This window comes from Rhinolophus sinicus, linkage group LG07 (assembly GCF_036562045.2).
Source record: "Rhinolophus sinicus isolate RSC01 linkage group LG07, ASM3656204v1, whole genome shotgun sequence".
NCBI classification, from domain to species: domain Eukaryota; kingdom Metazoa; phylum Chordata; class Mammalia; order Chiroptera; family Rhinolophidae; genus Rhinolophus; species Rhinolophus sinicus.
In genome coordinates this window covers 31,557,828-31,574,948 of record NC_133757.1, presented here as the reverse complement: position 1 = coordinate 31,574,948, position 17,121 = coordinate 31,557,828, and the positions used below count along the sequence as shown (strand labels likewise).

The 17,121-nt window shown below is 42.6% G+C and overlaps 2 protein-coding genes across 2 annotated transcripts in view; both read right to left on the bottom strand.

Moving 5' to 3' along the window:
- Positions 1-16,873, bottom strand: part of LIPA (lipase A, lysosomal acid type) — a 34,787-nt gene extending 17,914 nt beyond the window's left edge. The window contains exons 1-3 of the mRNA XM_019738989.2: positions 16,735-16,873; positions 13,688-13,796; positions 12,207-12,324 (exon numbers count right to left, since the gene is read on the bottom strand). Of these exons, the coding sequence (XP_019594548.1) occupies positions 12,207-12,324; positions 13,688-13,795 (226 nt within the window). The 5' untranslated portion in view covers position 13,796; positions 16,735-16,873. The remainder of the gene's footprint in view (positions 1-12,206; positions 12,325-13,687; positions 13,797-16,734) is intronic.
- Positions 4,887-5,407, bottom strand: LOC109451082 (large ribosomal subunit protein eL42; the record flags this gene model as incomplete). The annotated part of the gene is made up of 1 exon (XM_019739010.2): positions 4,887-5,407. A coding segment is annotated over one exon (366 nt), but the record flags the coding sequence as incomplete, so codon positions are not given.
- Positions 16,874-17,121: the final 248 nt, after the last annotated feature.

Here is a 17,121-nt window from a genome sequence, read left to right as displayed (position 1 = left end):
GTAAACAATGCTGCAATGAACATGTGGATGCACGTATCCCCTCAAAGTAGCATTTTGGGTTTCTTCAGATAAATACCCAGAATTAGGATTACTGGGTGATTCTTTGTCTCTTGCTGTAGCCTTTGTTTTAAAGTCTGTTTTGTTTGGTGTAAGTATTACTACCCCAGCTTTTTTTGTTGTTGTTTCCATTTTCATAAACAATCTTTTCCCATCCCTTTACTTTCAGTCTGTGTGTGTCTTTCTATCTGAAGTGAGTCTCTTGTAGGCAGCATATGTAAGTCTAGTTTTCTTATCATTCAGCCTAAAGAATATATTTTTAAACAGTGCTGGCAAAGCAGCAACTGGGTGATTTTTGCATATCTAGTAACAAGACACTTTTTAAAATATATTTTTCAGAATGTATGAAATGTTTCTACACTTTGCTCCAGTAATAGGATTTTTCAGAATGTATCCTAACAAAATAAGCCAAAAGAAAAAAACAAAAGATCACACACACAAATTCATAAATATACACATTTATTCATATAGACATACATACATATATTTATTCATATAGACATACATACACATATATAGATATGTGTGTACATACATGTGTGTGTATATATATATATATATATGTGTGTGTGTGTGTGTGTGTGTGTATACATATGCAAATTTATCTTCTACTCATCTGTACCTGAGCCAGTGATATAAGTGGAGAAAACAAAGACTTGAGAGCTAAAGAAACCTGACTTCCGGCTGCTGACACAGTGTTAATGTTACTCAGTCATTCATTAAACAAGCATTTATTAAGTACCAACTATGTGCCAGCATGCCAGCTATATGCTGGGGACACAGCAGAGAACAAAAACAGCAGCAGAAAAAAAAAAAATCACCCTCATGGAGCTGACATTATACTGACCATGAGTTTTAGAGTCAGACAAACCTGGGTTCAAATTTGTCTTCTCCAAGTTTTGATGTGCCACTTTGGACATGGAATTTCAACATCCCCCGAAATTGATAACATCCCCTGAAGCATGGAAATGTAATATGTAGCTTAAAGGGAGTAATTAGATATGACATATTATGTGAAATAGTTCTTAGCAAAGGGTCTAACACACAGTAGGAGTTCAATAAATATTAGCTCATATTTTTAGGTTGCTTAACCAGTCTGAGTTTCAGTTCCATAAAAAATTGTTAAGAGAAATAAATGAGACAATTATCTGGTATAATGACTAACACACAGGTCAAAATGAACAAATTAGAGCTCCCTTTGCCTTCTGCCCATTCTTCACAACAGTGAAACACTAGAAACAAGCTACTTGTTGAGTGGTCAAATAATTAATCTCATCCACTTGATGCAATAATTAAGCCATCAACAATGACAAGGATTGCATCCGCACAGAAGAGCTTATGCTGTAGCCTTGAAAGGGAAACAAGTACAGGATACAAAATTAAAGACTCCCTGCACTATGGCTATGTGGCATTGATGTCCACAATGAGAAGGAGTGTAAAATATCCAGGACAAATGAAAAGAACGATTCATCGGATAGTCAGATGGGAAGTGAACTGACAAGCTTTTATTTCTGTTAATGTCCTAACGTGGATTTGGTAACCAATAAATTGCTTTTCAATGACTGTCCCTCTGATGCAAGGTGGCCTCTACATACCTGACAACATGAATGGTATCCCCTGGAGGTATGAGATGTGGGGTGTTGCTCTTCTCACTGTAAAAACAGTGGGACCAAGCAAAGGTCCCAAATGGCTATGATTTTCTAATCCCAAAGTGGCAGCCCTCTGCCAAGGCCATATAGGTGAGCTTCTGCTGGGGGAGGAGAAGAGAAAGTAAAGAGGCCAAGATCGGAGCAGCTTTCTGTGACCACTTTGCCTTCGAATGTTTGTATTAATGCTCCCTTCCCAAGTCTACACTGACTGTGAAAGCTCTCCATGTAAGTCACTGCAGTAGCTACGACATCTTATGAACAGGCTCCCTGCCTTCCGTGAAGATAATAACCAGTTGGAGAAATAAGAATCATAAAATGTTCAAAATTATACACTTCAGTGTAAGTGACAATAATAATTACTGAAAGGAATTCATTTTTAAGTTGCAGTCGATGAGCTGTGTTTTAAATGAGTTCCTCCTAAACAGGGCTGCCTCATTGGGGGCGTCACAGCATGCAGCGCTGTGTGAAGGGCGCCCAGGAGCCGTGCGAGGGTGCTAACATCTCCCTTGGCATGGGAAGACACTTCTCACGCATCCAAGGTGCTTTGGGGCTGGAACATGAGGAAGAAGATATGACCTTAAAATATGAGAAAATCAGACTGACCAAAGAAAGGTTTTGGCAGCATACAGGGACCACTGTATGGTTCCAAGGACTGCCTTGTTCCAAGAGGCTCTCCTACTGGTCAGCGGTAACAGAACCACATGTCTCCCTCTGCAGTGGTCTCCCCTAGGGAAAGGAAGTTAGAGGGAGCCAAGGACGGCACGGCAGGTGGCCACATTCCCTGCTGCTTGTTCCAGTCTAGGCCTCTTCAGACACTGAGTGGGACACCTGAAGCTGCTGAGTGAGCTTTTCAGGGCGGAATACTGAGAAAGGCAGAGATGGCTTAAATGCGGGATGGAGAACGGGGGAGAGGAGAGGAGGATAATGAGTGTGGCAGACAGGACGGAGGCTGGAAGCGGAGGCAGGTACCACCTTGTGGAGACGAGGCATCAGTCAGCTTTCTACCTTTTCTTGATGGGGAATGTTTTAAATTCCCTTGAAATCTCTCTGTACTTCCCTTCCTAACCCCGCAGGAGCTTTAAAGGAGACATGTGGGAGATGGCAAGTTGAAGATACAGCAGGAAAACCTTTAAACACCACAACTCCTGGATTCCCATGGGCAGCAAGGAACTGCTGTTGCTTTCTTAGGAGGTAAGCATCCTAGGTAATGCAGGTGGCCAACTCCTGCATGTACTCACCACACGTCTGCCTTTTATGGCGGTTCAGGGGCTTCTCACAACATCTGTAAATACCCCTATTTCAGCCCATACCTACCATTTACTTCGGCACAGCTGTTATTTCAGGGAATGACTCTATCCTTCTAAGGGACTTGTCTCACTCTACTCTCCATAGAAGGGTTTCCCAAAGCTTCTATATTTTCCCTGTACATTAAATTTCTGTGGACTTGCTTTGCCTGAAACAACCACTAGTGCAATCCAGGTTATAAACAGTCTGTGTTCAACAGAAAAACAAAGAAATAACAGTTTAGTTACATGGGAATTTGAATAAATTTACATTGAGGGGTTGTCTGTGGGTACTCCTTACCTCTGACTCTCTGCCACAGTTGGGTAGCTACAAAATCAAAGTGACTGTGCAGAGAGAGAAAGAGAACACAGCTATGCACATGTATACAAGCTCATGTGCAAAAATAGATCCCTGTATAGACCCCAGAGTGACAGCAAAGCCATCCAGCATGTGTGAAGGGAAGGGGTGGTAGACAAAACTCAATGATTTGTTAAGACAGTTGTAATAAAGAAAGGGACAAGATAGAAGCCATTGGTTTTCTAATTCTTCTTTTGTTTGTTGGGGTTCCATCATCCCTTACTTGAAGCGGAATACAAAAGCTCAATGACTACCAGATACAAAAGACGGCACCAAGCAGGAAGGAAACAGTGAATCTGCTCTTTAAAAGTTAGATTATTTTCAAATCTGGAGGACCTGGGCCAAGAACCGCAAAGGGTATCACAGACCCCATTGCTTTCTCATGGGGAATGCCAGCAGGCAAGGAAAGGGGCTGACATACAAAGGTGAATGGCTGACAAGTGGCATGGCCTGAGAGCAACCTGGGCCACTCAGCTGTGTCTATTCATTCATTCATCAGAAGAATTATAACTGAGAGCCTGCTGTATACTAAGCAGAGCACTGAAAGTTAAAAAATCAAGAAGTACTCACAATTCAAAACACACATTACAATTTGTGTAAACCTTTCCTGGTATCTAGGACATAATTAGCCACTATGCTATATGCAGGGAACACAATGTGAGTAACCCATGTTCCCTCCCCTAAGGAGCTCCATTCTAGTCAAGGACAGACACACAATGACCTTCTAGCTCAGCATGAAAAAGGCCAGACCACCACCCAGGAATGCTCAGAGGAAAGACAAAGTTACTCAGCCGGGGGCAGGAATATTTGAACTGGATATTAAGCGAGAGACAGATTGCCCTACAAAGGGTTCTGGTGAAGAAATGGGAGCCTGGTGGAGAAAATTAACACTGCACCCCAGCCTTCAGCTGGATGGGACCCAGAGTGCACATTAAATTTCTCTGCATGAGTCTGATGCACAGGTAGGTTGGGGAACCACTGGTAAAGTTCAGTCTGGGGATAGAAGGGATATAAAAGACCTCATGGGGTGCACATCCTTCCAGGCTGGGCCTGTTTCCTTTCCTCCCAGAACAAAAGGGTCCCTCTGAGGAGGGAGCTGCTAAGGACATAACCCACTGGGCTTCCAGCACCCATGATTCCATTAGGCCTGATGGGTCATCAACAAAAATAAAATATTAACAATCCTGTCCGAGGTGGAAAATGGGTACTAAATTGCTTGTCCCCTCCCTCTGGCACTCAGTGAATGCAAACTGTGTGAGAAATCAGCTGAGGTCCAAAGAAGAGCCAAAAGAACAAGGAGGAAGTCACAAAGATCAGGTCACTGGCGTGAAAGAGACTTGGGTCTTACTAGCTCTGAAACCTTGTAGGATTTATTCAATCTCTCTCAAGTGTAAATGTCCTTTTCTAAAGGGGGGAAGTGATATAGCGGCTAATATATAATAAAGCTCAAAAAATAATAGTAGTTCATAAAACAACAAACAAAGGCACTGGAAACAGGCCTACCCATCTGCTCCCACCAAGGGGAAGAAGGGAAGGTGTTATGCCATTCTTTCCCATCCCACTACCAATCAAAGATTTAAAACGTAAAAGAATATTCATTGTAAACCTATTGTCATTCACATCTTCCAGTGAATTATTATTTTTTTTTTTTTTATCCTCAAGATTTTATTGTCTTCATGATAAAAACATGAAGCCTAGAACTGGATCACTTGGCCCTTTCTCTTATCTCCTCCAAGTTTAAAATGCTTGCATCTGTTAATAGCCAGCATTCCCTTAGATCTGCAGTTGGGCTCAACACATTCAAGCCTTGGGACAATCTTTGTGGTTTTAGCCTTTTTGTGGAAAACCGGCTTAGGCTGCCCGTCATAACCACTCTGTGTCCTGTCACAGTGCCGTTTTCCCTGCGCATACAGAGAATCCTTGCCCTTTTTGTACTGTGTCACTTTGTGGGCTTGGTGCTGGCCACACTTCTCACAGGAAGTCCGGTGGGTTTTGGAAATGTTTGTCGTGTTTGGGAGAGCACTACTGGTAAGGAAAGAAAGCCCAGTGAATGATTTTAATCAAAAATTCTCTTTCACCTTGCTGAGAGAAGCCGATTGAAATAATAGCTAGCTATTATCATGTGCTTCTAAGTTTTAAGGTACTGTGGTGGAAATCCTGGGACATTGGTACTATTACCATTTAACAGACAGGGAATCGTGTCTAAGAGAAGTCAAATGATTTGACCAAGGTGGAATGAGAGCTAGCAAGTGGGGGAGTTGGGATACGAACCCAGCTACATCTGATGTTAGGGGTCCATGCTCATAATTGCTTTACTATGGGAAAGAAGGTTAGCAAGAGAAAAGTCATTCTAGACCATACGGAAAGTCCTCAGAGAATGATAGCCCGAAGAGGGCAAGTGATTTTGGAGAGCGCTGGACCAAGGGCTTGGAAGAAGGCAATCTCTAGGAGATGGAGGAGACAGGGAATGGGAGGCAGTACCTGAGACTCAACCTTGCCTACTCAGCAATGCTTCCATGGACCAGCCTGGTCCATGTACTAGCGCACCTGAGGCTTGGTTTGTCCGAACCACAAACCAATACAACAGGACAAGGGCTGACTTCCCCAACTATGCCTACACGTGATTTATTTAACCCAAACTGGCTCTAGGACTGGGGGCTGCGGGAAAGGTCAAAAAGCACTGTGGCCCAGAGAGGGCACATGATGCTATCATAGTCACTTAAATAGTTAGCACAGAGCCAGCAAAGAGAGGCAGCCCAGTGACAGCCCACCACATGCTGCCATTGGGCCCAAATGTGGGTGGAAGTGAGGAGGGGATGACTCAGGCTCCGAAAATGAATCTGCTGAGCCCACAGTCTCCCAAGAGGAAGATGATCAGGTGGACAGGCAAGTTCCTCCTGCCTCCAAGGCACGGGCCTTCTCTGCGGGGGCAGTGTGTGGAGGCCCCCGCTAGGTTCTAAAACTGTGTGGGAAATCAGCTGAGATCCAAAGGAGAACCAAAAGATCAAGGAGGAAGTCACAAGGATCAGGGCCCTGGTGTGAAACAGACCTTGGTTCTTACCAGCTGTGAAACCTTGTAGGATTTATTCAATCTCTCTCAAGTGTAGGTATTCTTTTCCAAAGGAGGGATGATACAGTGGCTGATACACAGTAAAGCTCAATAAATAATAGTGACTCAGAAAAAATAACAAATGCATACATGTAATGAAACATTCTTAGAACACAAGCATAGGCAGGTGGGTCAGAGTGAGCGAGACACAGCAGATGCTACCCTGCTGGCTTTAAAGGTGGAGGATGGGGCCAGAAGCCATGAAACGCAGGCACCTTCTCTAGATGTTGGAAAAGGTAAGAAACTATATGATGATAAATGTGTGTTGTTTTAAGCCACAAATTTTGTGGCAATTTGTTACAGCATCAATTGGGGACAGTTGGGGACTAGTTTTTACTCCCATTTTTCTGATAAGGATTCAGAGGCACAGTGTAGCTAAGAAATCTGTGCACACCGTGTTTCCCCGAAAATAAAACCTCGCCAGACCATCAGCTCTAATACGTCTTTTGGAGCAAAAATTAAGACCTGGCATTATGTTATTATGTCATGTTATGTTTTATGTTACGTTACATAAGACCCGGTCTTATATTATAGTAAAATAAGACCGGGTCGTATATTAATTTTTGCTTCAAAAGACGCATTAGAGCTGCTGGTCCGGCTAGGTCTTATTTTTGGGAAAACACGGTAGTATTTGTCCTAACAGCTACCCATCATGTGACCCACACTTCGCTTTACAGGAATTTCACTGTTATAAGAGAGCTGTCAAGATCCACCCCATGTTGAAGATAACTAATGCCTGGAAATAGAAATTAAGTCACCTGCCCTAGAATACTCACCTACCAGGGAGCCAGAATTGAAACACAAGTCAGCCTCATTCTAAAGCTTTCAACTACTACTCTCAAGAAAAATTCCTTAGAAAACAAAGTGGTAGGAGAGAGAAGGTGTGCATATAAGTATTCCATTTGTACCCAGCCATTTTAAAGCAAGCCAAGCACTATTTCCCAAAACGGGCTACATACCTGGGGCACTTATAAAACATACATGTTTCTGGCCCCAGATCTGATTCGTGGAATCAGGAACTCTAGGGACAGAACCTGGAAATGTTTATTTTTGACCAGCTCCCTTGGCTCTTCTGATGCATCTCATCCATAGGGTTGGATGACATGCCCAGCCGTCAAGGTGCAGCCCCTGACGAGTCTTTGCCAAAGCAAAGTTCAAAACACCTGTTTGTGCACACTGAAGGCAGTTATTCATATCCCGTAATGTCATCAGAGCAGCCCATCAGATGCAGAACTTTTCAGATACTATTGGTGATTCATTTAACAATTGCTTTATTGGACAATTTATTTCCCAACTAGGCAAAAGGGAAGTCTGACTTGTTGCTGTTTTATGTACGTTAGTCAAGGCCTATATGTATTTCCTTATTTTAGCCAAATAAAATATTCTGACTATCACGGGATTGACTTGCTCAATATTTATTACATAAGGCCGCGTTCTCTAATTTAAAGAACTGATTCTGGAAGTAGACTGGCTGGCCCACTATCCGTTCACCTAAAGCAAATCCCTTTCCCTCTTTGAGCCTGGCAGGCTCACCCACTAAAATGAGGGTGTCTCTCTAGAACACAGGTTCCCAAACCCAAGGATTTCACCTTGGAATACACAGGGGAATATGTTAAAAATTTAAGTTCTCAAAGTCCTTGGCCCAGGCAGGACTCTGAGATCCTTCTAGGGCTAATACCTCATGACTTTCTGAAATAAGGTGAAGCAGATAAAGAGAACCACTTTCCCTATAAATTATGAATTTCTGAATTTCAATTCCCTTACGGAGTTAGTGCAAAGCGGGGGTAGCTCAACACTTGATAGAGATTTTGCTTAATCTCTAGATAGAGAATGCTTAACATTGAGAAACAGCATGCCCATACTCCACAGGTAGCCAAGCGCTTCCTAAATATGCGTTCCAAACTGCCTTGTCAGTAGAGGTTTGCCCAGGCAGACAAATGATGGTCTAAATCATGGGATTCTTTACTGGGTCCATAAACATTCTACAAATAGATGTAAAATTTGTGTGTGCGTGGGTGTCTATTTTATTTTACTACAGAAAAGGCGCATTGACTTCATTCAGTTATGTACCCCGATTCTGAAGGCTGCTCTAACTCACTCAGGCTGCCCTCACAAAGGACATGGTGTTGCTAGTTGCTATGAGGGATACAAAGATGACAAAGACACAGCCTCTGCCTTCAAAGAGTGACTAAGGGATGGTGAGGAGGGAGAAGTACAAAAATAAGTCAACTTCAAAGCAGAACAAGAAAAGCACCTTAAAAAGGGTGTTAGCAAGGCATTTGGGAGTTCAGAGGGAGTGTGTGTCTCCTTCCTGCTCAAGCAGTCAGGGAGAACAGGCAGTTAAGCTGGGCTTGGAAGGATGGAAAGAATTCTTTTTAAAATATAGAGAGAAATGAAGACGGTGGGCAGGGTGAGTAGCATTCCAGAGGTTGTGTTCACCAGCTTAAGACCATGGAGACATTAGCAAAAAGAAAATAACTAATTTGTATTTGAAAGTGTCAGAAAGTTTTTTGATACTTATTAACATAACAGATAAAAACTTCAATTACATTATTCACAGTTTGGCTATGGTTCCAATTTAAACCTGTGCCGTTGATAAATGATACATGTTCCTTAGATAATGGGTAAATTCAGCTGGCAACCTTGTGAAAGAGGTATTCTACCCCACTGCACCATTGCCTCTGACTATACTCACTCATTTGGAGAGTCATGAAGTTCTATGCACATGGTGACCTTCAAAGGCCTGGTGCTGTAGAGAATGGGGGTGAACAGTACCAACCACAGCTAGGACAGAATACTAAGGAAAGGTGTGTAGCTTCCTTTAGCAGGCCCCTGAAGATGGTTGAATGGCAAAATCACATAATTATGCCTGGGCTCTAAGAAGCTTAATCCTGCAAAACTACGTATGATGGATGAGAACAAGGAGGCTGGCGGAAAGAACAGCAGTTGGCATGGGTAGAGGAGTCATGTGGCTAAGCCCTGTGATCATAAAAACCTCCAATAATCTCCAAGTGAGCTCTACATACAATCAGAGAGGACCACTGTGACAGGACTGAAGGACACTCACCACACAGCTTTCAACACCGCAATAGAGGGGAAAAAAAAAAAAAAACACTTTAAAAGGTAAGGGGGGGTGGGGGTGGGAGATGAGGGTAAGGGGGATCAAATATATGGTGATGGAAGGAGAACTGACTCTGGGTGGTGAACACACAATGGGATTTACAGATGATGTAATACAGAATTGTACACCTGAAATCTATGTAATTTTACTAACAATTGTCACCCCAATAAATTTAAAAAAATAAATTAAAAAAAAAAGGTAAGAGGAACAGTTCCACTTTATCCCCAATAAATGAATCACATTTTAATGTGTCTTGTAATGACTTATAAATAGTACAGATGTATGATGTTATCTTTGTGTGTATTAAAAGTATTAATTTCTTAAAAGACAAGCAAACTGAATTTTCGTATTCCTGTTTTGAAAGTCTTTGATTTTTTTAATATGTGGGAAACGTCAAAAATAGAAACGGCTCAAGCCTCTCTCGGGTTCTGAGTTTATTTCAGGCATCCAGTTAAAGGGTAACAAGAACACAGGGTAGGTTGGTGGCCCAGCAAAGCAAAGGAAGGGATGAACCAAAGCCATACAACATGGGTGGCCTTGAGGACTTGGGAGCTACTTGAGTGTGGGAGTCAAGAATGATTCTGCTGGGAGGCCTGGTGGTTCAGGTGGTTGGAGCGCTATGCTACTAACGCCGGCTTGATTCCCACATGGGCCAGTAGCTGCACCCTCTACAGTTAAGCTTGTGAACAAGGGGTCTCCCTGGAGCTGGGCTACCATGAGCAGCTGGAGCTTGGTGTGAGCAGCCGGAGCTCGGTGTGAGCTGCCGTGAGCAGCCGATGGACTGTCTCAGTCAGGGGGAGCGCAAGGCTCACAATACCAGCACAAACCAGGGAGCTGTGCTGTACACAACTAGGCTGAGAAACAATGGCTTGAACCAGAGTGGGAGTGGGGGAGGCGGAAGAAGGGGGGGGAGAATGATTCTGCAGTTTCCAGTCCAGGCCATTAGGAGGGTGAGAGTTACTAATAGAAGAGGAAGTGGGGAGAGGAAGCAGCATGAATGAGAGGAAGACGAATGCTGTGTTGAGTGTGAAGGACCTTATGGATTCTTTCTGTCTGTTTGGCTTAGATGAGCCAAAGCAACTCCACTGACAACACTGCTCCTGACTTGGAGTGAAGGATGAGGAAGAGCCTTTTCCTTGGATCATGGAACTGCAAACCAACCGTTGGAGAAGGACCCACACATTTCTAAAAAAAATCACAGATTGCTGTAGATAACCGAGTCACTGGTCATAGATTGCCTTTAAAATTCCCCCTGAGCTCAGCTCACAGCAGGTGTTACATATGTGCCACCGATCCCTTACAGGGAGGCCTCTGCAGAACAGAGGAAGAACATGGGACCTAGTGCTATGACCAGATTTAGAATACTTTCAGTCTATGTTCCCCATTTTGAAGGTCAAAGGTATCATAACCCTGCCACAACCCTGCCAAAAAAAACCCAAAAAACAAAAAACCACCAAAACAGTAGAATGTAACCCACAGAAGCACAAAGTGATAAAAACTAAAGGGGAACTTTGACAATGGACTGTTTTTACAGATGAAGAACCCAAGGCCTACAGATATGAAAGCACACAAGTACTTAGAGGCTGACACAGACCCAGCACTGACTTCTCCCAATTCTTCTTCCTACCACCTGGGAGCAAATCAAGAATCATGTTCACTTTCCTCATATTCCAGGGCACAGCACCTTCCCTTGCCATAGCCATGATACATACACATAGGACCTGTGGCACTATTTACTTTAATTGCTGTATAGACAGAGACGCCTAGAGGTGGCAACAGAAACAGAAGAGGAGACACATTCTCTAAGCTCGTTTTGACTGTGGTCCCCTGCATCTTTTAACAAGGACTCACATTACTAATTATATTAGTCAAATAACCACTTTTAAGAAAAATAATATCAATACATATTTTTCTTTATATGCGATCTGAAACCAGTTTACAGGGTTTACTTTAAAAACAGGAAGGAAAACAAGATCATATGATCACTCTGGAATAAAATATATGTTTTGTGTGTTTGGAGCAGAAGGAAAAACAGAAGCCCTCATTACTGCTCACTATTCATTTTTGTAACATGCTTATAAGAAGGAAGCTTAATAGCATGTATCTGTAAATCATAAAAATCTCAAGAATTAGAAATTAAATTTCAAAAAGAACATGGGCTGTTTTTGGCCACTTAAGCATTATGAACACCCTTACTACAGTTAGAATTTATGGGAGAGGAAATAAATAAATCAGATTATATTAAGACTAAAGCAGATAATGATACAAAGATCTCATTAACACAGAAGGTTTTTTAAGTTTGCTTTAAATTATAATTTGGGAAAGAATTGAGGCAAAGAAGGCCCTTCTGCTCATATACAAATTTAATTGAAGAGAGAGTTATCCAATTAACTTCATCTCAATCTTAACTTACTATGGCAGGTTTCTAGAATCAGAAAAAGTTAAGGATTAAGCTATATCTGGAGAGATAGTTGACAAAAGGTCAGATCTTTAGTCTGATATTTAACAATTTATCAAGTAGTCTCTCTAGAAATTCCTTAATCTGGTTATAGACATAAAAACTGGCCAAATTCCAGCAATGCAATTACTTTTTAAAGCTTCCCTATCTCAACACAGAAAACACCCATACCTGTGTCAGAATGGTTCTTCCTCCCGTGAGGGATTCGGTGGAGGCAAAGAATATATCCATCTTCTGTCTCAACTAGGTGTTCCTCACTAGGAAATCCCCAGTAAGAGATAATTTCACTCTATGGAGAAAATAAGTAATAATAACGGAAATTCTGTGGACAGAATCTGACAAGATATCCCACATTAACAGGCAAAAGACAGAATGTCAATGACATTCTCCAGGCTTTACTTAAGAAATCAAACGTGAGTGAAATTTTAGTCTGCTGAATCCTAGTAGCCCACCCGTCACAAGAGTAAATGCTCCATTTGTTTTTATCCATGGATTCTACTCACAGGTTGTGGTTAAACTTTGATTTCATCATTCTAGCATGTTCTATACCAAGTGTGTCGAATTTTACCATAACTTTGGACCTCTTTGTTTCCATCCTTTCTCCCAGGATGGAACCAATAAACATTCTTGTTTCTTTCTTTTTAAAATATGCCAGCTAATACTGGGATCTATCACTATCCTGGTTTTAAGAGGTCTCATCCTGGGAAACAAAGCATAAAAGGCATGAATCAATGAACTACTGAAATTACACTAATAAAACAAGAATGGCAAGGTGGAGTCGAAGAACAAGAAAAGATGAAAAACAGGGAATGTGATGGATTCACTTCTACACAGGAAAAGATCCATGGGGCAATTGTTAATGAGGGTCTCAGTAGGATATGGGAAACTCAATTATCCAGAAGAGTTAATGTAATTAAGTGCTCGTTAACCTCTCTACCACAATACGTGAAAGAATTTTATCATTTTTAGAGAAAACAAATTGAACCTTAAGACCCTGGTGTCAGGTGATACTCTCTTGGATCACTGTGAATTTATCACAGTCTCTGAGGTTGCCTGATTCTCCCATTGGTCACTGCACTGTATGTTTTAAAGTTGCTGTTTTCTTTAGTAATCTCTATTTTCCTAATATCTTATGCCCAAATGAGATATCAAGATTTTATTGTTTCCTTGGTTAATTACTTTGAAATATTTTAATTACTCAAGGGTTTATTTTTGCTTATTCTAATAAAATTTTTTTCAGATATTTTGATTTTTGTATTAAACTGTGCTCCCTAGACATTGCTAATCACAATCCTTGTTTGATATATTGTAAAAGCAGTGCTTAGTAGTAACATTCTTACAAACTTTTGATACTTTTTTATTGTTCTTTAAACAGATTTAGCCAAACTTAAAAATGAAACAAATTTATAAAAAATATCATTTATCTCATTAAAAAGTATATAGCTCTAACAGTAAGATGCACTCTGTAAAATATACATTACCTGGTGGGAAAGCCTAGCAAACTGAATCTAACATTCAGAGAACATGAAAAGCACAGTGAGATATAAAGAGATTAGAGTTTGTGACTCCATGTAGCCCACATAACTGAATTTAAAAAAAATAATTAACATTTGTCACATGATTTTTAAAGCTGGTGACTTTGAGAAACTTACCACATTCATATTTATTTCAGGATCCACTGTCAGCTTCCCTCTGGATGTCTCGGAATGCAGGGTCCCAAGGACCAAACAGAACACCAAACCCAAGAGCCACATTTTCATTCTGTATAAAACAGTCTGTTGTTATTTGTCCAAGCTTCACTACACATAATTATGTTGGTAAATTAATGTTCCCATAAAAAGTTCTGAAGCAGGTTTAGGGCAAATAAAAGTTAGGTGAAGGGCAAATATGAAAGAAATGACTCCAGCCATATCTGGACGCAAAAACAGGAAGAATTCTTTTTCACTAGGACACCTCCCCACCAGTCACCCCAGTTCATGTTCTACCTTTGGAGCTCAGCACGTCCACTCACCTCTTTACTCCCAGGGTTAAATAAATTGTTTCTGGAGAAATGACAGAAGAGAGGACTTAGAAGAAACTAAGCTGAGAAAAAGAAAGATCTACAGAAGTCCAGAAACCTGTTAACCTCCCACCTTTTCCTCTCCAATTGTGATCTAAACATTTTAATTTCTGTGAATACTGGCTCTTGCCCCCCACTATCTACTCACTTCCATTTCTACCCAAAATTGTATGTCAGGATTCAAATTTGCCACCCAGGGGGGAAAAAGTAAAATAAAAGAGAGGCTGCAAGAGAAACTGGGAAAGAGGACCACCTCTCTCTCCTTCTGAGACCCTCCAACCACCAACAAAGACCATCTAGTTTCTGGCCGCAATGGCACACAGTCATAGCATAGTGAAGACTTGGAGATGGATGTTAAAGGCAAAGTGAGGTGACACCCAGATAGTTAGAGCAAGGCTGGGACTACAGCCCAGGCTGCCTACATTTTTTTTAAATAAATGTAATCACTTAAAAAGATGCTTGCATGCATGCCCATACAAAAACTAGTACAAGAATGTTTAAAACAGATTGTGTATAATAGCCCAAAACTGTAAAAGCCCAAATGGGTGAATGGATAAACATATTATGGTATGCACATACTACTCATCAATACAAAGGAATAAACACACCATAACATGGATGAATCTCAAAATAATTACGGTGAGTAAAAGCCAGGCCCCCCCCACCCAAAAAAGGATAACTACTTATGATTCCATTTATATAAAACTCTAGAAAATGCAACCTAATCTATATTGACAGAAAGCTGATCAACGGTTGCCTGAGGAGAAAAGGGGTGGGAAGAAAGGCTTACAAAGGACTATGCACAAGGAATCTTTTTGGGGTGATGGATATGTTCATTATATTGAATTTACTGATGGTTTTACAAGTGTATACATGTCAAAACTTATAAAATTCTGCATTTAAAGTAAGTCTTGTTATTGTATGTCAATATAAACACAGCTGCTTTTAAAAGATTATGCTTAAACTGAGTACAGGCATATCTCCACAACATTGCGGGTTCAGAGCCAGACCACTGCAATAAAGCAAGTATCACAATAAAGCAAGTATCACACTAAAGCAAGTATCGCAATAAAGCTTTGTTTATTTATTCAATCTGGAATATCTCCAAGGTTTGCCTGATTATTCCCCGAATCTTAAGAAACTGATTCCCAGGAGATTGTAAAAGTGAATTGACTCCCTTCTGTTGATGCAATTCCTGCTGGTGTTGAAGTTATTTCTCCAAGCAGTGGTGAATCCTGAACTTCTAGATGGGGGAATATTACCTGAGGTCTGCACTGGCAAAGCAAGCCCACATGTGTTTATTTACAAGTTTGTATTTCTATGTGGTGGTTAGAAGGACTGAACCACCCTGGGCTACATTTTATCATAAATTCAACCTCCCCAAAGCCCTTTATTACTAGGGAATAATGAGTAGGTTGAAAAGGAAAAATGAAAGGTTATAACCACATTGTAAAATTATGGAACATCTGACATAGCTGTTTTCCATTTAGCACCTATCCTACAGAAACCTGGACCAGCTGGCCACAGAGGAGTCTCCGGGGGGATAACAGCTGAAGCTATTCAACTGGAAAAATCCCCCAGCTAATTTTTCCTTCCAATACAACACTAAGGATGTTTCTCAATCTACTAGTCAAGTGATTTTTATAAGGTTGAAAATTGTCAAGAGCAAACAGACAAAAAGCCCCTTCCGGGCGGGATTCCCTATGCTTTTCCGGACTCTCTTAGCAACTTTATCTCACCTCTTTCTATATTGTAACACTCCTATTAAGTGTTTGCCCTCATTTCACCCCAGCAGGAGGGCAGAATGGGTGTCTGATTCCACTTTGAACCCACAGGACCTATCCAAGTGCCAAGCAAATACTATAATAATGCACCGCACAGATTTTGCAATATGGGATAGGGTGGGTCCAACAGTTTAGCGGCTGAAGAAAAGAAAAGCCCCAAAGTAGCTTGTCATTTAGCTTAATAAAAATTACAACAGCAACAATAAAAATTTCGGCTCCCATTTAAGCTGTTGCTATGCGCCAGACCTCGCGGGCAGCGCATAGGACCTACAATGCTCATTACTCCTCTACAAGCTCTATACAGTACCCTTAAATCCTCTTTTGAGGACACTGAGATTCATCCGGGTTAAATAGTGAAAGCAAAGTGCCAACTGGTTAAACAGTGTCACCGGGATTTTCACAGGACCGATGCCAAAGTCCACTGTCGACCAGGCTGTGAGCTCACAAGTTACAGAGGTCGGACAGGCTGCCAGAAGGAGGTAACGGGAATAGAGGACAGAGAGGAAGGCGGGAAGCTGGGAATCAGGAATAGCGGCTGTCACCGCAGCCCGAGGCCTCTGGGCAGCCTTACTGAGTGGCAACCGCGCTCGTCTGGGAAATCGGAGGGCACCCAGCGAAGGGCGGACACAGAGCCCCCGACTCCTGTGTTATTGGGAGGTGCCTGCAGCCACCCGCAGGTGTCCCAGGCAAGACGCGCCGGGGTTGGCCAAGCCTGGGGGTGCGGCTGGCCTACAGAGGCTCAGGGGCCGCGGGACTGAGCCCCCGGGGGCGGTGTGCGGCCCTACCCTCGGAGCAGGTGCAGGCAGATCCGAACTGCCGCATCTGCACCTGGCGGACCAGAGGGGCCGGCACTCACCTGGAGCCTTCCTCCGGGGCCGCTGTCCAGAGTCGCAGTGCCGGCTTGCACCGGCGGTTGCGCCCCGAGGAGACCTGGAGGGGGCGGAGACAGCCGACCCCAGGGTAGGCGTCCTCAGTTAGAGCCGCCAATCAGAACAGCAGGCCGCAGGGAAGTTCCGCGGAGACTCCGCCCTGACTGCACGCCGCCCCGGCCCAAACCGCCCGTGGCCCCAGCGGAGCATGCGCCGTAGGCGGGCCCTAGAGGTGCGGCGGCCAGGCCTCCACCTCCCATTCCGCAGCGGTTTCCCAATTCCACTTACACGCTGCGACAGCCTGGTATCTTAACTCTGCCCCAGGAGCACCTGCCGGGCCAGCACCCTCTGCTCCAAATTATAGGCTCCATAGA